The sequence below is a fragment of the Micromys minutus genome (assembly GCF_963924665.1).
Source record: "Micromys minutus genome assembly, chromosome: 12".
Taxonomy (NCBI): Eukaryota; Metazoa; Chordata; class Mammalia; order Rodentia; family Muridae; genus Micromys; species Micromys minutus.
This window is the reverse complement of record NC_137981.1, coordinates 59,257,576-59,281,248: the sequence shown is the minus strand read 5'-3', so window position 1 is coordinate 59,281,248 and position 23,673 is coordinate 59,257,576. Positions and strand designations below refer to the sequence as shown.

Here is a 23,673-nt window from a genome sequence, read left to right as displayed (position 1 = left end):
GAGAGTTGGGATTACAGGCAGCTGTAACTACTCAGAGATCAATTAATTCTTTTCTGTTTTCAAGTGACTCCTTCCTTCTGTGAATAATTTATACCATTTGTAATATGGAATTATGAACAATACCAACCTCTTTTAACCTCTGTAAAAACTTAGAAAATGCCTCTTTGTTCTTTTATTTTTTTAAAAGTCAAGGTAATGATTATGCATATTAGCAATCATATGGATTATATAGTATATTCCGTAGCATTTTAATGCTAAATTACAGGTAGGGGATTTTTTTTTTGTAACTTTAAACATTTGACTGTACTTACGCAGATATTTTGTGTATATGTATAAACACTGCATCGCAGGCATGTTTCTAAGTGCGTTTGTATGTGTACACATGCAGAGAGCACGCAGTGGGCGCTTCAGTAACATGTTAGGTTTGAACTATATAAAGGTATAGCAGTAAATATTAAAGCATGTAATCAGGCACCAAGCCACACTAGCCCAGCTACTCTCTGGCCCCAGCAGCGACCACCCATCCCATGGTTAGCTGTCACAAATCCCTGTAACCTGGCAAAATCAGAACTCTAGAGGCTTTTAATTTACCCATAGGTTTATATCAGTAAGTTCTCACCCCACAAAATGTCCACACAATAAACTCAGACCCAATAGATACTGATATGAACTATATTGATATGAACTGCCCATCTTGATAAGACACATGGTCCTGTGATTATCCAGCCCTTATGAGATACTCACGTCTTCTGTTCTCCTCTCCTGTCTCTCCCACCTCTCAAAAGCTGTGTGCCCGCCTTCTTTTCTGCTGCGCCGTCGCAGGCTCTAGCCTTCGCTTTACCCGCCCTCACCTGCTTACAGACAGCAGTCTACATATAGGTCCACTCATGCTGAGCTGTTCCTTTTCTGTTTTTAAGATATTGTTTTCATGTATATGGTTGTATTTCTGTGTAGGAGTATGTGCATATATAAATTCTGGATCCCTTGAAGTACAGAAGAGAACATCAGATCTCTGACACTAGAGTTACAGGTGGTGTGAGCCACTTGATGTAGGTGTAGAACTTGAACTCAGGTCCTCTGCAGGATCAGTACATGCTTTTACCTGCTGAGCTGTATCTCCAGCACTCCTCTTTTTGTTCTATTTTTTAGATTACAATTTGAAAAATAAATCATGTAGCATAGGAGTAGTGCATAAATTAAAAAGTGAAATATGTCATAGATACATTAAATATATGGTCATTTTGGCATTAATATTATAAAATCAAATTATTACACAAATGTATCAAAATTTATATATATATACATACATACACACACACACACACACACACAAACACACACACACACACACACATATATATATAGACACAAGGCATCAATGTACCATTGGGAGCTAACATACTACATACTATACTACAGAAATAAATTTGTAGCCACTTCTAGTACTTCTGCAGCAAGATCACCTGCTGCGAGAATCTGCTTAAAATGCTCTGGGCTGCCCATCATCAAATCATGAGCAGACCCTGATTGTTCCTCCAGGAAACTGCATAGTGTAATAAGAAAATTACAAACATCTTGCGGGGCATTTCTCTCTATGTATGTTCTAGTGTTTCTCTTGGACATTTCCTGGGAGTAAGAAGACATGGCTAGGTCTTATGAAAACACATTCAAACTTTTATATTGTTCTTCAAATGGTTGTTTCAGATTGTTCCTCTTAGTAGAGTGCCATTTCCTCAGCAACACTGGCATGACCACCGTACCATACCTGCCTATCTAACTCAAACGAGCCACTGACTGTGCCGTTGTTAAGTACAGGGAAGTCATCCCTGCACATGTTTTACCTTGTGGGTTTTTATTTCATTTATTGACTTGTAAATTTTATTTTAAGTTTTTGTGCTAGGGACAGGTTTGACTGAGCAACATCCCCAGCCCTGTCTTCTGGCTTTCAGCTTTTTCTTTTATGTTTTTGGTTTTGTTTTTGTTCATGTGTAGTCAGTTGAGAAATCTGCCCATGAGTCAGTGCAAGGGAGTCCCTCTGTTTTTCTCCTCAGAAGCTCTAGGTTTTATTGCCACCCACGGGCAGTTCTTAAGCCACCTGAGAGACCTCCGTGTATGGCGTGACATGGGATTAGTTGCTGTGTTTTGGCTGCTTTGTTCTCTTTGTTGCTAGACTCTGCTCTTCCCTGACAAAGCTTTGGTGTCTGTGGGGACTGCTGTAGCTCTGTCTGTCCTGCTTTTTTGGCGTATGGACCACACTTTACCTGCCTCACATCTTTGTCAACAGTAGCATCTTATATGTGTTGACACACAGGACGGCCGTCCTCTCAACCTTTTCTTCAGGGTTGTCATGGCTACCTGCTGTCTTGTCTTCTTCCCTCAACCTCACCCCCTTAGCAGATCCAGGCTGAGAACCCGCTACGTTTTCATGCCTCCATTCTAGGTGTTTTGGAAACAATAGCCAATCTTAGCATAAAATTTCTGTTCTTGTAGAGACGGCATTCTAGATGAGAGAAACGAATGACAAGTAAGTAGAATGCAAATCGCACCCTAGGTGGAAACACTAGGAAGTTGGATGGCCATATTTCTTACCACGTGCTTCTGCTGCTGCGGTCTGCCGCCTCACCCAGACAGCGTTTATTGACATGGAGGAAAAGAAGTGACAGTGTATTCTTGACTTGGCATCAGTCAGTGCAATGTGTTAAATGTGATGGCGCCTAACATCTAAGGCTCTATTGGAGCATTAGCACGCATGCACTCCAGAGAAGAAAATACCAGTGCTTTGTGTGTTGCTGACTGGGGTGTCTGCTTATGCTGTAGATACTACACCACCACATTGCCTCTGTGGAGAAGCTTCCTCTGACCACTTCTGGATGCCCACTCGTGATTCAGTGCAAGAACTTCAGGATTGTGCATTTCATTGTTCCTAGGGAAAGAGATTGCCATGATATCTATAACTCGCTGCTGCAACTATCAAAACAAGGTATTTATTATTCTTAGGGAGCACGGCTCTCATACTCAGTCAAGATGGGTTTTCCAGGATACTTTAAGGTGTCATTATTTTGCCCTCAAGTTATACTTAGGTTCATACGCACTGTCAACCCCTCAGTGGCATAGAAATCCTCCACAGTGGTTTAGAAATAATAGACTCTAATGCTTTGAACTGTAAGATTAATGTTCAATGAAGAAATAATATAAGGAAAGGTATTTATAATACAGCCTTAAGTTGATAAGCAAGTAGCACATTTTGTGTATGTCCATGTTTGTGCAGATGTGGAAGCACATGTGTGCATATGTATTCAGAGATCGGGATTCAGTGTCTTTACTTGTAAACTGTCTACTTCATTGTTTGAGGCAGAACTTGTCAGTTTAGGTGAGGCTGGCTTCGAGCCCCAGGGAGCGACCTGTTTCCATTTCCCCAGCCCTGGGATTACTGCCGTATGCTATCACAGATGGCTTTACTAGGATGTGGGGACTGAACTCAGTCCTTGTGTTTTCATAGGAAGCACTTTACTGACCAGCCAATCTCCTTAGCTCCTTACTGGTTTTGTTCTAACTTGGGTTTTCTGTACTAATGGAAGAGGTATTACTAAGTGAGAAGCCACAGAAGGTCATGGTCCTCTAGCAGCAGTGGCTAGGGTAGTAGATGCACCAGGAAACAAGAGAATCCTGTTTTAGTACATGGAGGGTTGGGAGAGATAGAAGCTCTAAAAGTGAATCTTCCATTACGCAGGCTTGGGCATCTGAAGATTTCTATCCCAAATATAGCTTGGATTACTTGTTGGCCTGGATTTCAGTTGAGCAGTTCAGATAAAGGCCCACATGAATGATCTAGGAGTAGGTCCATATTCTCTCTGAGCACATAGTCTCGTACATTCCATTGTTCTAGATTGAACCAAGGTATATAGCAAAGATGGTTATGTACCAATGTCCTTGTTGGCTTGGGTCCATACTGACCTTTAAGAATGGGTAATTCTGGGGCTGGAGAAGATGGTTCTATAATTAAGAGTGTTGTCTGTTCTTCCAGAGGACCAGGGTTTGATTCCCAGCATCCCCAAAGTAGTTCACAACCATCTGTAATTCCAGTTCCAGAGGATCTGATGCCCTCTTCTGGCCTGCACAGGCACCAGGACCAAACGTGTTACACAGAGATAAATGCAGACAGAACACCCACACATTAAATTAGCATGAAGAGAATGTGTAATGCAGTTCCATGCTCTCGGTCTGTTTGTTATTGTTAGACCCCCCCTTTTTTGATGTGCTCCCACTATGTATCCTAGGCTGCTCTCAGATCTAGTCCTTCTGCCTTGGACTTGTGAATGCTGGGGCATTAGGCATGGACTACACCTGGCCGTTTCCAGTTTTTAGTCATGGTATTGTGATTCGTGATGTGTTTGTAGAAAAGAATGAATATGAAGTGACTGTGTTTTTAAAATGTAATATTGAAGAAAAAGGAAAAGCATGCAATAGAAAAACCTAACTATTAAGGTTCCTTTTGCTATAATATAAATCTTACATCCATCCATACGTGTGCCTTTAACTATAGTCATTTAAGTTTTAGGTTCAGGTACGTTCATGTCTTAGCCACTTCTTTGAAGACTTTAAAGAAGGGGGGCGGGACCGAAAATTATTTCTATCTGTAGTGCACGGCCTTATAAGTTTTATTGTACTGACTTTTACTATTTTGCAGCAAAATATGAAGATCTCTATGCATTCTCATACAATCCCAAGCAAAACGACACCGAGCGGCTGAATGGCTGGCAGCTCATCGACCTCGCTGCAGAATACGAGAGGATGGGAGTGCCCAACGCAAACTGGCAACTGTCCGATGCCAACCGCGACTACAAGGTGAGCAAGCAGCCTTGGAGCAGGTCAGAGGACAGTGCTAAGGGCAGTGTGGGGCAGGGGCCAGCATCCATAGGGCAGCGTGCTGCTCCCTGCTGTTGTTGTTTTAGAGGTGTCTGTCTGTCTGTCTGTCTGGTTGGTTGGTCGGTTGGTTTTTTTGCCTCACAGTTTCTGTCCAGTTTGTTGCCTCTTTTTATGTAGGCATTTAGTGCTGTGGACTTGCCTCCTAGACCTGCCTTCATTGTGTCCCGTAAGTTTAGATGTGTTGTATTTTCATTTTATTCAATTCTAGAAAGTCTTTATTTTTTTTTTCTTGACCCATTTTACACTCAGCAGAGAGTCGTTCAGTTTCCATGAGTGTGTAGGCTTTCTGTTGTTGATGTCCAGCTTTAATCCATGGTGGTCTGATAGAATGCAGGGCATTATTTCAATGTTTCTATATTGTTGAGACTTACTTTATATCTGAGTATATGGTCAGTTTTGGAGAAAGTTCTGTGAGGTATTGAGAAGAAGGTGTGTTCTTTTGTGTTTGTATGCAGTGTTTTGTAAATATCTCTTTGGCTCATTTACTTATATGTCCATTAGTTCCAGTGTTTTTCTGTTCAGTTTTTATCTGGATAACCTGTCCATTGGTGAGAATGGAACATTGAAATTTCCCTCTGTCAGTGTGTGAGGGTCAATATGTTATTTAAGATGTGGTAGTGTTTCTTTTATGAATGAGGGTGCCCTTGTGTTTGGTGCCTAGATGTTCTGAATTTCAAGTCCACTTGCTGGATTTTTCCTTTGAGGAATCTGTAGTGTCCGTCCCTGTTGTTGTGATTAGTTTTTGTCTGAAGTCTGTTTTGTCAGTTATTAAAATGGCTACACACACTTGCTTCTTAGGTCATCCATTTGCTTGAAATACCTTTTTCCATTTTTATTTATTTATTTTTTTACAAAATACTTTTATTTAAATTCATTTCTCTGGAACTGTCATTTCATTGCTCTTAATCAAATTTCATCAGTTTGAATTTACACACCAAGATATTTCCATCTCTCTTAAGGTCTCATAGCTGTCGACGGCAGCTCTAATTATGACTTTCTAGTTCCCTTTGTCCCTCAGCGTCAGCTCCTCATGAGCCTCTCACACAGAATCTCTAAGACTGTGTCACCTTCCACAAGCCTGGGTCTTTCTGTCTCACCTTCAGTGATTCTCAGCTTCCGGGAGCCTTTCATTCACCCCGGTGCTTTGTGAACTTACATCAGTGATAAAAATGTTGGCATATTATTTTATATATCTATAATTTTAATACTGTTTTTTCCACCAAAATGTCCCTCACTCTACCTATATTTGCTTAGGCTTCAAATCTTTTTTTTTATTCTCTGTATTTACATTTCAAATGTTATTCCCTTCCCTCTTTTTCCATTTTTTTTTTATCCTGAGGTGATAGATCCTTGATATTAAGGTGTCTTTTTTGGATACAGCAGAAAGATGGATCCTGGTTTCGAATCTATATTGTTCATCTGTGTGCTTTTATGGAGGATTGAGACCATTGATGTTGAGAGATCAATGACTAATGACTGTGGTTTTCACTAATGACTGTGGTTTTCTTTTATTTTGGTGGTGGCGGTAGTGTGTGTGTGTGTGTGTGTGTGTGTGTGTGTGTGTGTGTGTGTACTTCCCCTCTTGATTTTGTTGGTCTGGGATTATTTATTCCCTGTGTTTTTGGGGTGTGATTAACCTCTTTAGGTTGGAGTTTTTTTCCTAATACCTCTGTAGGACTGGATTTGTAGATAAATATTGCTTATATTTGCTTTTATGATGAAATATCTTAATTTTTCCATCTGTGGTAATTGAAAATTCTTCTGGAAATACTAGTCTGGGCTGGCATCTGTGGTCTCCTAGTGTCTGCAGCGCATCTGTCCAGGTGGCTTTCAGAGTCTCCGTTGAGAAGTCAGGTGTCATTTTACTACTTCTGCCTTTATATGTTACTTGTTCATTTTCTCTTGCGGCTTTTAATTTTTTTTCTTTGCTCTGTACATTTAGTGTTTTGATTATTTTGTGCTGAGGAACCTTCCTTTCTAGTTGTTTGTTTGGTGTTCTGTACTTTGATAGGCACTATCATTGAGTTAGGGAAATTTTCTTCTATGATTTAGTTGAAAATATTTTTTGTGCCCTTTATCTGGGTTTCTTCTTCTAATCTTATTTTTCTTCAGGTTTCCTGAATATCTTATGCCAGAAGTTTCCTTAGATGTTTTTCTCTTGTCTCTCCAGTGTTGGAGGTTCTCTCTCCATCTCTTGTCTTTGGTTGGTGAACTTGCCCCTATGGTTCCTGTTCAAGTTTCTAAGTTTGTCATTTCCACAGTTCTCTGAGTTTGGGGTTTCCTAATTAGTTCTTTTCCACTTTCAGGTCTTTCACTGCTTGTCTGTGTTTTCATAGATTTCTTTAAGGGATGTATTTATCTCCTTTTAAAGGACCTCCGTTATATTCATTGACGGCTGTTTTAAGGTTTTTCTTGTGCTCCAGATGTGCTGGGATCCTCATTGCCTGCAGTGAGGCTGCTGGCTCCAATGGAGACACGTTGTCTTGGCTGTTACTGTGTTTTCATGCTAGTGTCTGGGGATCTGGCTTTGGGAAGGTTGTAATTCTAGCTGTGGACATCTGGACTTGTCTTTGTGGGTGTTTGTTCCTTGGTTTTTGTTTCTATGGCTCCTGAGAGAGTGTGGTGTTTGTGTGTTGCTTGATAGGAAGTATTATGGTTCTGATTGGTGTGGTTACTGGGCTTACAGGTAAAAATGTGTTTCCAGGTATTGGGAGCAGACACTGTGGAGTGAGGATGGACTCGGAGGGAGCATTCGGGTCTGTAGGAGGGAGGGAAGCAGTATGTTCCACCAGGATCTGCTTAGGCTCCTGGGAGTTGGGGTATACAGGAAAGATCACAGCAGGTCTGCTACAGAGCTGGGGATGAGACAGGGGATTGGATTTGGAGGAAGAGAGGGAGTGGTGACGATCTACAGTTAATCCACCTGCTTCCACTTGCCTCATGGTTTCTGACTGGAGTTAAGTACTTTCATTTGATATTCCCAGGTCTGTGAGACTTATCCCAGAGAGCTGTACGTTCCTCGGACAGCTAGCCGGCCGGTGATCGTTGGCAGTTCCAACTTCCGGAGCAAGGGCAGACTTCCGGTCCTATCCTACTGCCAGCAGGGCACTGAGGTAGGAACCTTGTCTACATTCTAAGTGTAGTGAACTGAAGTTCTGCTCTAAGCTTCTAGATGAACACTAACGTTTTCTTTTGTCTGAGATAGGGTCTCACTGTGTAACTCCAGATGTCCTAGAATGTACTATGGTAGACCAGGCTGGCCTTGAATGTATGGGATCTGCCTGCCTCTGCCTCCTGAACCCTGGGATTACAGGCACACGCCGCCACACCTGGCGGTAAATACGGACTTTACTTGGCAGGTTTGCTGTTGTAATGTTGGTAACAAAGACATGCTGGCTTTCTACAACTGTTTCTGAAGTTTGTTAAAACAAAACTACCCTGAAGTACTCCTTTTCTGCCTTTCTTTTCCAGACATTCCTTAATAAGGAGACCAGTGACTAGATAGGTTGTTTCTTTTCTTCAGGTTTCCTTTAGTTCAGCATGTACTTAGAGACATTGGATAGCTTGCTTGTGCCGAGGCAAGCATTGAAAGCAGGAAGGGAGCCCAGGGCGTCTAACATGGAAAGGACTTTTCCAGGAGGACATAGAGGAGGTGTGTCAACTTGGTAAACTGAGTTTTAACACATTCTCGACTCCTCACCCAGACTTTTCTTTTCCCTTGGGTTCTGGAGTGTCATGGTGCTGTGCCTTGGTCTGTCATTTGCAGACCACCCAGACTCAGAGCTCAGCTTGGAGAAGGCACTTCCTGTTTCTTTTCTCTGTTGATTTTCTTTGTATTTTTATAAGTTGATAGGCCTCCTGTGTAGCCTCCATTTCAACAGGCTTGTTTTCTTGCTTTCCATGTCTTTCTGTTGTCTGGAAGAGTCCTTAATTCTGCTTCTCAGTCAACTCTCAGATTCTTTATTTCTGAGACTGTGTGGAATTTAAGGGGCTTTCTCTACTGAAGTTTTAGTCAATTTCCCCTTTGATTTGGTGTCACCAACTCTCAAGTGGACTTTTTTTTTTTTTTTAATTCTGTGTGGCTGTCTCTGTATATTTGGCTGTTTTGAAATTGTATGCCTTCACATTTTTTTTTCTGCTGTGCATCTGGCTTCCTCACAGAGGCTGTGCTGTGCTGTTGCTGGTGTGTGGGCAGAGAAGTGTTGCCGTAGTCAAGAGGGGTGGTCCGAGCTCACACTCTGCTAGGTAGACAGCCTCCTCTTGCTTAGGAAAGTTGACAACTTCATCCGAACCATTGCTCTGGAGGCCACAGCTCCACTTTATGTGCTCAGCCACACCCTGTCCCTGCAGGTGCCAGTCAGTGCCTGTGCTCTCACCGAGCAGCTGGATCATTCCAGCTCCTTCCTGTAGCAGGCACTTCCTCTGCCAAACCAGTTCTCAGGCTGCTGTTGCCCTCCAAAGTCCCAGCAGTTGTTGGAGTTTCTTTGTTCATGCTTGTCCTGGTGTCTTGTGGGTCTTATATTTGTTAGAAGTTGGTTCCGGTAAGTTTCAAACAGAAGTTTAATTCTAGTACCTTAAGTCCTAGGGTGTTACCTCGTCATCTTTCACACACCCTGCTAGATTGCACTGTTTGTTGGAAAGGTAGGCTGGAAAATACTTGTAGTTGACTTAGTAAACAAAAAGTAGGTTAAAGGAGTGTGAAGTACAGGCTTCCTTTAAAGCAACAACCAACCCTGCTATGCTCAAAGAAGTAAGATGCCAGCCATGTCCAAAAATAGAAAACTGACTAAAAACATTTACAGAAACAGGAAAGAACTTTTGAACACTAAAAACATGATAGCCCTCATTTTCTTCTGCCATTGTAATTTTGAGGTTGTGTTCTGTGTGTGTAGAGCATACAAACCTTTGACCTTGTGGCACTCTGTCCTGGTGAGACCACACTTTGGAATGTTTCTGTAGAGTTAAGCTGGAGGAGACATGGGTGAGATTCCACAGATATATGCTTCTAAAGCTTTTATTTATTTATTTTTTAATTCTTTTGTCAGGGCAGGGCAGGGAGGGGAAGGATTCCAAGACAGGGTTTCTCTTTGTAGCCCTGGCTGTCCTGGAACTCACTCTGTAGACCAAGATGGCCTCAAACTCACATAAATCCTCCTGCCTCTGCCTCCCGAGAGCTGGGATTAAGGACTTGCACCACCACATTTGGCAGTCTTTTAATGTTTTAAGAAATTAAAATATTCACTAATCCATTCTTTACAGATATGCCTTTCTTTAGATTATCTTTTCAAATCTTTTTGTCTTACTTTATTAAAAGCTTTGTGATTTTTAGTAGGAAAATAGAATTTTAGCTGTAAATTTATTTTTTAATTTTTATTTTATACTTTGTCTTAGTGTGACTGTACAGGCCTGACCTAAGAAGTTTCTCTAAACAGTTTTTGTGGTATTTTGATGAAGAGACACCATGACCAAGGCAACTCTAGAAAGGACAATATTTAATTGGGGCTGGCTTATAGGTTCAGAGCATCCAGGCAGGGACAGCATGGGAGGAGCTTCGAGTTCTACACCTTGATCTGACTGCAGCCAGGAGGAAGCTGACTCTTCCACAGAGAGGAGATTTAAAGCCCACCCCACAGTGACACACTTCCTCCAACACGGCCACACCTCCTAACAGTACCACTCCCTATGGGCCAAGCGTATTTAAACCACCACACATAGGTGTTTTGCTTAAATGTTTGTCTGTGCACCATGCATGTGCCTGGTGCTTAGAGGATCCCCTGGAACTGGAGCTGCAAAAGGTTGTGAGCTTCCGTGTAGGTGCTTCCCTCTAGAAGAGCAGTGAGTGCTCTTACCTGCCAAAGCATCGCTCCTGGGAAGGGCAGGAGAGACGGTGCAGTGGTTAAAAGTACTTCCTGCTCTTCAGAGGCCTGGATGCCAGCTCCAGGGCATTGAGTACCCCCTCTGACCTCTGAGGGACCCACATACAAGTGGCATGCACCTGCATAAGTACACACTCATAAATAAAAATCTAAAAATTTCTCATTCTATATGTACTGTTAGCCCATCTTTTTTACTTGAATTTAAGCTGAAAGTACCTTGTAACTTATCAAAAGCATGAAATGCAGATGTTTTCTTAGAGTTGGTTCCTTGATAGACAGTTCACCAAATGCTGCTCCTCAGGCCCACAGTGTTCTTAATCTAATTTCAATCGATTGATTTTGTTTCTGTCTGTGTGTGTGTGTGTGTGTGTGTGTGTGTGTGTGTGTGTGTACAACCTAGGTATGGAAACATTCAATTTTCTTAGGATAAAATATTGGGAAGTGTCTTACAATGTTGTTGCTGTGAGTAGATATTGTGACTACAGGAACTCTGACACAGAAGAATGTTTTACTGTGGCCGGCTGGTGTGTTCATTATCTGGCAGGAAGTATGACCGTGTGCAGGCAGCCATGGTGCTGGAGAAATAGCTGAGAGTTCTCCATCTGGATTGGCAGGCAGAAGAGAAGGCCTGGCTTGAGCTTCTAAAATACCTCATGCGATGCAATTCCTACAACAAGGCCACACCTTCAGTAATGCCACTCTGACCTACGAGTCTATGGGGCCATTTTCATGCAACCACTTCAGGAAGTGTAGGCAGCATTTAGATTTTGAGAAGTATTTAAATCAAATAATTTTTTAAAGTTAATACTGTCTCAAGTTCTTTCTGACTTTTAAATAGACTGTGTTTGATTGAAATCCTTTGAGTCTTTTTTTCTAAGCCTTTAGAGTCTTTATAATCTGGATTTGTGTTTTTGACATTAGGCGGCCATTTGTCGATGTAGTCAGCCACTGTCGGGCTTCAGTGCCAGGTGCCTGGAGGACGAGCACCTGCTTCAGGCCATTAGTAAAGCCAACCCAGGAAACCGCTACATGTATGTTGTGGATACCAGGCCCAAGGTGTGTATCAGTACTGTGCAGTCTGTCATCCTTGTTCTCTCATGTCTTTAACTAACGGGAATAAATAATTTGCTCAGATATAAGAGACCTGAATTGTGGTTTTAAAGTAACCAAGGCTAATGTTACCAAGAAAATCTGTTCTTTGAGGGATACTGAAGTACTCAATGCTCTAAGTCATGATTTTTTTTGTCTCCTGATATCTAGATAACATATGTATATATGTGTAAGCATATATAAAAACATCTGTATTCACACACACAGACGAATGGAACTGTTTTCTTTTTGTTGTTGTTTGGTTTGGTTTTTCAGGATGTTTCACTGTGTAGCTCTGGCTGTCCCGGAGCTCACTGTGGACTAGGCTGGCCTGGAACTCAGAGTCCTCCTGTCTCAGCCTCCCAAGTGCTAGAACTAAAGATGTGAGCCACACCCTGGCAGTATGGAACTCTTGAGAATGTATTAAGTTTTATGTTATTGTAAAGAAATGCTAGATAGTGTATGAGGTAAAAAATTAGAGAATCTCAATCCCTCCCCCTCCTCTACTCTTCTTTTTGCTGTTGATACTTAGTTTTTTTGTGACAGGATCTCATGTAGCATTTGAACCATGTGGCTAGTCCTGATCCCCTGCCTCCACCCCCCAAGTGCTGGGATCATAGGCAGGCAAAACTGTTAGCTAACAAACACTTTGTGTTGAAGTAATTTGGCCATAATGTGAAAGATTTAAAAGAAGAGGAGACAGTTATTGAATGGGGAAACTTTTAGATTGAGAGAAGCGGAATGAACAGGAAATTACTGTTCTCTGTGGTACTGGGCTGGTTTATCACTGAGACCAAACCTGAGTCTGTCCTTCTTTTTATGTGCACAATAAGACCCTGAAATTAGAGTAACACAATCTTCAACGGTGAGAGCTAACTGTGTTTTGATTTTTATTATAGCACCGCATGCAGAGCTGGTGGGATACACAAAAGGACATTGGCAGAATTATAGTGAGGATTTCTTCAAAAGTCTGGAAGGATGAGAAAATGAGAGAAAGCAAGCGAGTGAGCACTGTAGAGCGGTTGTAGGCAGCACTGAGAGGGACCAGGGCTGCTGCAGGGGGCTCCATCACTGTGGTCTCACAAAGACAACGCAGAACACAGACGATGAAGAATTCCAGTAAATTAGAAAGTACCACAAATAGGAATTGGGATTGATAATCTAAGACTCAAGAGTTGGTAATGTCTTATAAGAAAATTGTGTTCCCTGTTACTGGAGGCTTGTAAGTTAATGATTCATTTTTAGGTAATATTATACATAAAATGTGATCATAATGTGTCCATTTTGAAGCTGAGGCCTGACTGTGATTTGTAGCTCAAGACTTAATAGATTTTATTTATATAATTGTCATTGATACAGAGATTTTTTTTTTTAAGTTTACAGTTTAGTAGTGGTAATGTGGACGTATTTTTAGTTTTACTTCAGTCTTTACAGATGGCTGGAAACTGTTGAGTCAGCAGGGACGGTTTACCTGTACTTGCTCCCAACCAGAGGTCCAGACACTTAGTAGACAGCTTAGGTCGTTTTCTTTATCTACACTCATATGAGAAGAGTAATTACAGTAACATACTGTAGGGCAGAAGCCAGCGACCGCACAGCTGTGGCACTGTGCCGGGTCACCATGCATGGGCTTGGTGGGTCACCATGCGTGGGCTTGGTGGGTCACCATGCGTGGGCTTGGTGGGTCACCATGCGTGGGCTTGGTGGGTCACCATGTGTGGGCTTGGTGGCACAGAGCCATAGCTCACATCTGGCTCTCAGGCTCCCTGAGATGATCTCACACACTGATTGTGTAAACTGAGCTTTCCGGTTCTGCCCATCTCCAAATTCAGACTTAGACAGGAAATACTCCTTTTTAAGTTTGAGATGTCACAGAAATGTGGAATGCTAATGAGAAAGTAGTTATCTTTTTGAAGTTTGAGGTTTTTTTTTTTTTAAGATTTATTTATTATATATAAGTACACTGTTGCTGTCTTCAGACACACCAGAAGAGGGCATCAGATCCCATTACAGATGGTTGTGAGCCACCATGTGGTTGCTGGGATTTGAACTCAGGACCTCTGGAAGAGCAGCCAGTGCTCTAACCACTGAGCCATCTCTCCAGGCTGAAGTCTGAGTTTTCTTGATTAGGTTTCCTTTGTGTAACTACCACATTTCCCATGCCCTTCCTCACTGCTGGTGATATGGCAGGTTTGCTTATTAAAACATAGTAGCTTATTCAATTTTGATGATTTTCTTTTAATGTTGTCCTGCCTAGAATGTGTGACTTAGTGTTTTTATGACATTTTGACAAATTAAAGATAAAAATAATTTGACTATAAATTTCTAAAATTTTGACTTTTAGCTCAATGCAATGGCTAACAGAGCGGCTGGCAAAGGCTATGAAAACGAAGACAACTATTCTAACATCAGATTTCAGTTTGTTGGGATAGAAAATATCCATGTCATGAGATCCAGCCTTCAGAAGTTGCTGGAAGGTATGCTTATTGTTGCCTTTTAGAGAGCTTTGTGCAATGGAGGTGACAGTGACAGTCACATGGGGCCTTCTCTGTCACTCACGCTCACAGAGTAAAGAGAGCGTGGGACTGACGTTCATGGTGTAATATACTAAAAGAATTAGTTTTAGCTTGATAAATAAATAGCTGCTAAAACCAGCAGACTAGTCCCTCCACCTCTCCACCTTCCTCCTTCCCTCTCTCCATCTCTATCTCCCCACCCATTACTCAGCTGCTTGCTCATATCTTTTTGAGACAGTCTCATTGCATCTAAGGTATGCTCAGACTACCTCTGCAGCCAGGGCTTGCCTTGAAGTACTGATGATCCTCTTGCTTCAGCTGCTCGGGTGCTGGGATTACAGGTGTGCACAGCATAGCCACAAGATCTTCTGCCGTCCAGCCTGAGCGGGCGATCATTCTCTGTTCTGGCATCTCGACTCTGCAGAGGCCTGTTGTGGGTGGTGCCACCTGTCTGCAGTTCTAATGGTTCTCCGATCACTGTTGTTAGAGATCACTGAGTAGTCAGTACACTCTTTATGATGTGATTTGTCTGCCTGTGTGTTTGTGTATACACATATATGAAATTTAAACATCTGTGCTACCTTTTAAAAAGGCAATTGAACATTTCTTTTAAACCTAACTAAGGACAGAAAAAAGTCCCCCCCGAGTGTTATTCGTCTTCTAGTAGCACTTTAATATATATACATCTTCCCCAGTTCCCTTCCCAAGACCACACCAGCCCTGTTCTAACTGAAAACCTTCTGTTTCGTAGTGAACGGCAGCAAGGGGCTTTCTGTCAATGACTTCTACTCTGGTTTGGAGAGTTCAGGATGGCTTCGTCATATCAAGGCTGTTTTGGATGCTGCAATCTTCTTAGCCAAAGTAACTATCTCTCATTGGTTCAGGGTTTGTAACGGTTGGGGAAGAAATGGATTTAGCCTCAGTGAGTCTTGGTTCTGCTCAAACGACTTTTACCGCTCTTTGCCTCCTTAATGGGGTTCACTGCAATTCCCAACTACTTACAAACAACATTTTTTGTTTGCTTGTTTTGTTTTTGTTGTTTGTTTTAGTTATGCTGTGGCAACAGTGTTGTTGCGGGACCAGCTCTTCTTTATGATGTGTGTCTTCTGGTGTGGGTTTTAGTGCACAACCTTACGGGTTTATGTAAAAGGAATTTTGCAAGAATCTGAAAGTGTGCCCTTTCCCCCCCAGGCAATAGTGGTTGAAAATGCAAGTGTGCTGGTTCATTGTTCGGATGGGTGGGATAGGACCTCCCAAGTGTGTTCCCTCGGTTCGCTTTTGTTGGATTCCTACTACCGGACAATGAAAGGATTCATGGTAAGGATTTGTCTTTACTCAGGGGATGCTTGGGGATACTGAGACAGTTTTCTACTGATAGAGTCTGCTAGGCAGCTGACCCTGACAGAGCAGCTCCTGCTGAAGATTCCTCGGGCCCTCGATGAGTGTGCTGACTTCTGCAGCTCTTAGGGAGACTCACCTCCATTTGTGCAACATTTTTTTGGCCAAATACTTTAGATTTAGAGGTTGACACCCCACTATCACCACCACCGCCACCCTAAAGTGTTAGAAAATTGTTGATATTTTCTCCCACACCTCTGTCTAGTAAAAGTAATGTAAACTACAGTATTTAATTGTGAACCATGTTGAGGGGGTGGAGTATTCATCTACAGCATCCTGATTAAGTTAATATTGTCCCATTTCTGTTTATGAAATCAAATTTATACTTGAACAATTTTCTTCTAGGCATGAATTTATTTTTTATTTATTTTCTGTTTAGTATTTGATTGGATGAGCTCTCAAATTTGCTTGTACAGCAGGTTGGGAGGTTTAGATGGATGGGTCAAGAGTTGAAGGTTACCCTTTACTGTGTGATCAGTTGAGGCCAGCCTGAGCTACATGAGACCCTGTCTAAGCAAAACAAACTTTCCACAGAAATACATAGTGAGTAGGTGAAGTATCAGAGAGGCTTAAGCACCGATGAATAATCAGAATCCCGTGACAAGGGTGACTGTGTCACACTGAGTCAGGATCAAGCCAGACGGAAATAAGAAAACTACATGGTCTATAGAGCCAGTTCCAGGACAGCCAGTGCTGCACAGAGATACCCTGTCTTGAAAAACCAAAACGACAAACAAAAAACCTAAAACACTTAATAAAATAAAATAACAGTAAGCTTACATGGGAAGTGTATATGAGGAATGTTTTTCTTCAGCAGAGCCCCTTCCGGTGCAGGAGGGATAGACTGCGTGGACACGAGAGCAAGCCTGTTAAGGAAGAGGATGCTGGATGTGTACTTCCCTCTAGGCAGTGAGAGCCAGTAGAAAAGAGCTCAGTAGCTTGATGAAAGATGCTCTGTAGAAAGATACCTTGGTCTCTTAAAGGCAGAAGGGATGGGACAGAGGCTGAGGGTCCAGGACAGCAACTCTTAGTTCATCTGAAGAGGGAGGAGGACTGAAAGTAAGGCAGCAGGGCACACAAGTACACAGCGGTGGTGGTCTCAGGGGACAGTGACAAAGGACTAGGGTAAGCTGCCCATAGATTGAGTGGGAGTGGGGGATAGGAGCCCTCGTCTGGTTTCTAGGCTGCTGAGTCAGCTTCCTGCTCTTCTCCGAGCTAAACAGGGGAGGTTAGAGGTACTAAGTCAGGAAGAGCAGAATGAGAGGACCCGACATGAAATGTGCATTTCCACCATGGTCACAGCATAGAGGTGACGTGGACACCCTGACAGGGCCTGTAAATGTGCATCCGTGACCAGTGTGCCCTGTTAAATGGATTTAAGGAAAAGAGTCAGTCATAGAGGAACCGTGGTCTGGAAGATGGCCCTGCATACGCACGGATGCCGAGCTGGGTCTGAGGTTTTCTCAGTTACCGTCTCTTATGCTTTGCCTACATAATGTACAAGGAGGCCAGTGGTTTAAGCGCCTGCCCTTGTACTACAGAACTGGCCATTATTAGCATTTTAGTTACAGTTTCTAGTTCCCCTCCTGCACCCCACACTCTGAGGACAGGACTTCCCCATGAAATCTAGCTGCTCTCTAACTCTCTGTTTTCTTGCCTGAGACTCTGAGTGTTACAGTCCGGCTGGCTTTTCCATGTTAGTTTTGAATGTACAAAAAGGTAATGCTGCCTTACCACGCGTGTTTGTGACATTGAAGCAGGAATCGTTTGCTGCAAGACCACTTTCCACAGCTTTTCACCCTTTGCTAACCCTCACTCCAGGTTCTGCCTTTTTTTTAAATGTAGTCTTTTTATTTTTTTATTTCTGTTCTTATCCGAATTGTCACTGCATTTTTTGAAGTTGAAAATAGTTATATAGTTGATTTTGCTTTTTCTCACTAGGTTTTAATAGAAAAAGATTGGATATCATTTGGGCATAAATTTTCAGAGAGGTAAGTGGCAATAATATATTTAAATCTTTGCAAACTTGTGCCACCACGTTTCTCCTTGTTGGAATTTACATTCTCTGTGGCATGGGAACGGCAGCTCTGCATTACGTGAAGCTAGACTTAGTGTCTCTGTTTGGTCTCGTGGCCTTAAGGCAAGGCTGGCCTTGAGCTTCTGGTCCTCCTGCTTTTTCTTCCTAAGCACCAGGGTTACAGATGTCCACTAAAGTGATGGTTACAAATGAACTTTTATTGTCCATATTACACATGTGATACATGTACTTAGAGTTTTGTAAGTGTAAGTGTACAATGCCTAAGCAATGAACTTTCAGAGGTGTTCTTCAGTGCGTGTGCTTTCTGGGGGTTTAGGTGTGGCCATTTGGATGGTGACCCAAAGGAAGTGTCTCCAGTGTTTACTCAGTTCTTGGAGTGTGTGTGGCATCTGACTGAACAGTTCCCACGAGACTTTGAGTTCAACGAAGCATTTCTTCTTCAGATCCATGAGCACATTCATTCGTGCCAATTTGGGAACTTCCTTGGCAACTGTCAGAAGGAAAGAGAGGAACTCAGGTAAGTGGCTGATGAAATGACCCTTTTCTTTCTGCACCACCCAAGCCATCCCACTGTACATCATGGCTGCAAACTGAAATGCCCTGACAGTTTCCGACAGAATGAGTTTTACTTTAAAGTTTCTTGTCTGTATTTTTGAGGCTAAAGTACCCTACTAATATCTGTTACCTTTCTGTTTTGAAATATATTTTGAAGTATAATAGTATCCAGCAAAGTACATGTAGTATTATGTGGTCAGCATGCACAACCCCCCTCCTCCCCACACACACACATACACACACACACACACATACACACACACACACACATACACACACACACACACATACACACACACACACACACACATATACACACACACACACATACACACACACAAAGTATATAGTCAGTACCCAGAGCAAGAACCCCATACTGTTCCCTAAAAGTTTTGGTGTTCCTTTTCAGTTTGAATGTATATTTTAGAGGAGAGAAATCTTTACATTATTTGTTTTTCAGAAAGTGTTGGTCACTGGTTTTGAAGGTATAAATCAGTGGGTTTGTCTTATGGTAAGGTGGCTGTTGTAGCTCTCCTCCCTGTGGGGCTGCTGGCATTGGCTGTTCCATGGGGTCCCTGATGGGGTCTCATGTAGGCACTAAGTACCGCACGTGACCCCTGGCCTCTTCTTTATACCTTATATAGCCTGTAGTTTTGGGTTTGGATTCTGAGTTTAAATTTCTTACAGGAACAGTAAATCTAGACCTTCCAAGTGACATGTAGAAAGGCTGACAATGACTTCCTATAATTTGGATCAGGTGACTTTTCTTGGGGTATAAATTTATTTTTGGAGAAACTTTTAATTGGTACCAAACTCAAAAAAATGAAAAGAGGAAAATAAAAACTGGATATTTTGTAGTAGTCTTTATGAGAACATACCTGCGCATGCCTACAGCATCTGTTAGGCCTATTTGCTGTGGATATGCCTCCTCTGTAGCCGTCTGTCCACCAAACGTGTGCTCCTCCACTGAAATGTGTCTCTGTGCTGTGGGAAGTGCCCTCATGGCCCAGCATGGGCTGTGAGAATAAGGCGGAGCAGCCTACTCAGTGTTCTGTCGCAAGGCTTGGCAGTCCTGGGGTATGAGGAGAACCCCTGAGTGGACGAGTGAGGACAGTGGCGGCCTGTGTGGTGCTCAAGAGCCATTTGTTACGTGGTCACCAATGAGAACGAAAGTGCAGGGAGAGGAGGCCTCAGACAGGAGAGGCGAGCAGCCAGCTGGTCTTCAGCATTACCAGGACGCTGAGTGTCCGGCTAAGACTTCTGTGCTCTGTTCCTAAGGTTGAAGGAGAAGACTTACTCCCTGTGGCCCTTTCTTCTGGATGACAAAAAGAAGTATTTAAATCCTCTCTACAGTTCCAAATCTCAGAGATTGACAGTCTTGGAGCCAAATACAGCTTCATTCAATTTTAAGTAAGTTGGCCATTGAAGAAGGTATAGCAATTTTCTCAAAAAAAAAAAAAAATTATATATATATATGGGAACTTTTAAAAATAATGTTAACAATCACCATACAAATAATAATTTGTATGAGAGTTTTGCCTGTGTGCAGTGTGTGTGTGTGTGTGTGTGTGTGTGTGTGTGTGTGTTGCTTGTGGAGGCCAGAAGAGGCTATCAGATTCCTTGAAACTGGAGTTACACATGATTGTGAGCCTCTGTGTGGTTGCTGGGAACTGAACCCAGGTGCTCTGGAAAAGTAGCCAGTGTTCTTAAGCACTGAGGGTCTCTCTAGCCCCTAAAAATATTATTTTAATTAAACATATTCATGGGGTATAGTATGATCATTATATACGTGTATACAGTAATGAGCAAATCAAGATTATATTCCCATGTTTTTAAGTTTTCTTAATTTTAATGAACATACAGTATATGTTTATGAACAGTGAGGTATTTTGGAACCTGTGCACAGGTAATCAGAATAGACCGTTATGTTTCTGTCTGCTCCCTGTGGCTGTGTGAGCACCTCTCTTCCGGTTGTTTATAGAACTCGCTATAGAACAGCTATGTGAGCTGTTCCCACGCTGTTGTGCTGAGAGCTCTAGGGTTCATTATTCATCTAAAGGTGTTTTGGTGAAAAACTTTCTGACCTTCTTTGTCATAAAGATTTTGGAGAAACATGTACCACCAATTCGATCGGACGCTCCATCCTCGGCAGTCTGTACTGAACGTGATTATGAATATGAATGAGCAAAACAAGCAGCTGGAGGAAGACATCAAAGACCTAGAGGCTGTAAGTTTTCTGAGGTGTCTAATAAACATTTAATTTACTATGTGACAGTGTCTTCCATTTGAGGTTTTAAAAAAAAATCATTTATTTATTTATTTATTTATTTATTTATTTATTTATTTATTTATTGTGTATGAGTACACCGTCTTCAGACACACCAGAAGAGGGCATGTGGTTGCTGGGAATTGAACTCAGGACCTCTGGAGGAGCAGTGGTGCTCTAACCACTGAGCAATCTCTCCAGCCCCTCTCATTTTTTTAGGTTGTCTTACTTTCCAAAGGCTGTGTTCACTTGTGACCCTTAGTGAGGGACACCGAGAGAAGCTCATCATGTCGGTGAGACCTTCAGCCGAGGGACGTGCAATTGCTGTGTTATAGCAAGTTCAGGTTGAGCAAATCTTCTGCACTCTTATTCTTATAAAATAATTACTTGTTTTAAACTTCCTAAGTAATATGTACGTTTCTGACCCGTGACGACCTAGTCTCATATCCAGTCAGATCTGGTTGAATTGATTGACAAACACAAACACTTAATGAGGCATTTTCTTTGATAAATTTCAAGCTCTTGGGATTTTTAGTTACTGAGTTTATAATTGTGTGTCACGCAAAAGGGGAACATTTGCAAATGCCTGCTTTCTTCACTCCACGTAGATCCGTCACCTGTTAGCTGTAGTTACTAATTTTTTTTAATGTTTTGTTTTGTTTCAGAAAATTAAGCAATGCAGAAACGGCATCCTAAAGAAGGACATACTGCATGACGTTCGCCCTGAATCACCTCCCCTGAAAACCTCACTGTGTCTGAAGGAGCAGAGTCGGCTACCGGAGAAGGACACACTCCGACCTGTAGAGGGCAGCAGCCCGGCAGACAATCGATACTGTGACTATGCCGAGGAGTTCTCCAAGTCAGAGCCTGCTGTGGTCAGCTTGGAGTACGGTGTGGCCAGAATGACCTGTTAGCCTCCTCCAGTGTTCCCTGTTGACTGTAGTGTGAGAACTGTGTAGTTGTGAGAGTGGGCTGTACACATGGGCAGGAGGGTTTGCTGACTGTAGTGTGAGAACTGTGTAGCTGGGAGGATGGGCTGTACACATGGGCAGGAGGGTTTGCTGACTGTAGTGTGAGAACTGTGTAGCTGGGAGGATGGGCTGTACACATGGGCAGGAGGGTTTGTTGAGTGACTTTGGGGCTTAGCAGCAGGTGAGTAGCTGAGAAAAGGATCATAGCAGCTCTTGAGAGGAATAAGTCAGCTAAGTGCCATTTGTAGCAAGAAGGATACTCATTTCTGTAGGAAGTGAGTGCTAGTGTGTGTGCTTACTAGAAATGATTTACACAGTACTAGTGAGCTGTTGATTCAGATGCTAATTACAGCTAAGCTCAGTAGCTTTCCTTGAGTGTAATGTAACTCTGAGAAAGCAGACCTGACAACCTGAACCCTCAGTGACTGACATGGCATGTGCTTTCGGTTCTGGAGCTGGGTGACTGTGTATTTTGCCATTTAGTGACATTATGTCATTGAAGTGCCGTGTAAAGTAATTCTGAGACAGCCTTAAAGTAGACTCTGTTCTGTGGGCTTTTTAGCCAAGGACAGGATGTCTGACCTGTCCTTTAATTGGCCTTATTTCATGTGAAGAACTACACTGTCATTACGTGGGGAGCTCCTACATGGAAAGTTGTTGATGAGCTCTGCTAGTTCAGAATTAACCAGCTCCACCCACATTAAAACTAGTGCCACTAAAGGCTTTCTTCTAGTTGTCACTTGTCTTGAGCTGCAGCTGACGGTTCACTATTCAGAGCTTAGAGGACATTTCTTAGTCTAGTGTAAGCACATTAGGCATTTACACACAGCTTACTGCAGTCTGTTCTTACTCTGTGGCAAAGCTCTAAAGTGTTTTGAGTATGAGCACTAAATACATTTTTAACTTGCGGGCAGCTGCCTACAAACATTCAGGTAAAGCAGGGCAGAGCGCCAGTAGTGGAGCTTTTGCTTGGTTATGAATTTTAAAGCGATCATTTTTATGTGGAGTATATTTCTGTTCTATTCCTATAGGAGGGGCAGAGAGGGAGCACTGAGGGAGCCTGTTAATGCCCAACAAAAGCAACTTGGTTGCTGGACAAGGCTTTATTTGCTTTGTTGGGCTCATGGTTTATCCTGTGCACTGGGACATACATATCTTTTCTAAAAAATCATTTGCAATTGGCAGTATTACCAGCTGGCTTCAAATAAAGTTTAATACCGTTGATGGTGTGTGGTACAGTTCAGGGGACTACAGAATCTGTGTACTTTATTTTATATATCCCTGATTACACCTATGTCTGTAATATTTCTTATATTAGTTTTTGAAAAAGCTTTATTGTATGTGATTTTTATCCAGTCCTTATTTTTCCAATTCACTTCTGTAAGACCTTAAGTAATAAAAACACTGCATTTAAAAAAGTAACAGCAATATACTAAAAAATACAATGTATAATTAACAGTGTTTAGACATTGGGAAAGGAACTTAATCTCTGTGGCCACAACAGGAAGTTTCATGCCTTGGTTCCAGTTCAGGCTGTGGATTTAGACGTCTGTGGCAGACTTCTTAGTCATCTTTTCAGTTCATTATGCTAATCTTCAACTTCACATGTACATATGTGTTTACGTGCTCACACACAGATAACATCCTAAGGGGCACACAGGGCATATGCTGATAAAAGTCTGTAAATGTCTTATGAAATTAGATTTATGTTCATTGTGTGGTGGGATGTATAGCATGTAAAATATTTCATGTATTATTTAAAGGAAATTAAATGTTCATGTTGTACCTTGAATGTTTTTCTTTTGGGAAAAAACAGATGAGAATCCTAGAGGAGAACCTACTACTGTGTCACTTTACTGCGCCAGCCCGACCCCTATCGCACGCTGAGCCCTTATCCTTACACAGTGCAGAGAGCAGCTGACCACGGAGTGCCCGGTGCCAGGTGTCACAGCCACGACACAGCCCGTGCACGTGAGGCTTAGGGACACAGCAAAATGAAGTGCACAGAAAGACTGGACAAGCTGTCAGAGCCAGAGAA

General features: G+C 42.3%; 1 protein-coding gene across 2 annotated transcripts in view; it reads left to right on the top strand.

Moving 5' to 3' along the window:
• Positions 1 to 23,407, top strand: part of MTMR6 (myotubularin related protein 6) — a 33,911-nt gene extending 10,504 nt beyond the window's left edge. Inside the window, exons 3-15 of one of the 2 annotated variants that reach the window (XM_080926023.1) lie at positions 2,818 to 2,980; positions 4,688 to 4,845; positions 7,911 to 8,039; positions 11,724 to 11,858; positions 12,791 to 12,895; positions 14,236 to 14,368; positions 15,159 to 15,268; positions 15,599 to 15,724; positions 17,747 to 17,796; positions 18,160 to 18,360; positions 19,677 to 19,808; positions 20,499 to 20,625; positions 21,330 to 23,407. In XM_080926023.1, coding sequence (XP_080782149.1) covers positions 2,818 to 2,980; positions 4,688 to 4,845; positions 7,911 to 8,039; positions 11,724 to 11,858; positions 12,791 to 12,895; positions 14,236 to 14,368; positions 15,159 to 15,268; positions 15,599 to 15,724; positions 17,747 to 17,796; positions 18,160 to 18,360; positions 19,677 to 19,808; positions 20,499 to 20,625; positions 21,330 to 21,578 — 1,818 coding nt within the window. In that variant the 3' untranslated portion in view covers positions 21,579 to 23,407. The remainder of the gene's footprint in view (positions 1 to 2,817; positions 2,981 to 4,687; positions 4,846 to 7,910; positions 8,040 to 11,723; positions 11,859 to 12,790; positions 12,896 to 14,235; positions 14,369 to 15,158; positions 15,269 to 15,598; positions 15,725 to 17,746; positions 17,797 to 18,159; positions 18,361 to 19,676; positions 19,809 to 20,498; positions 20,626 to 21,329) is intronic. The other variant, XM_080926024.1, reaches the window with a different exon arrangement.
• The last annotated feature ends 266 nt before the right edge of the window (positions 23,408 to 23,673 follow it).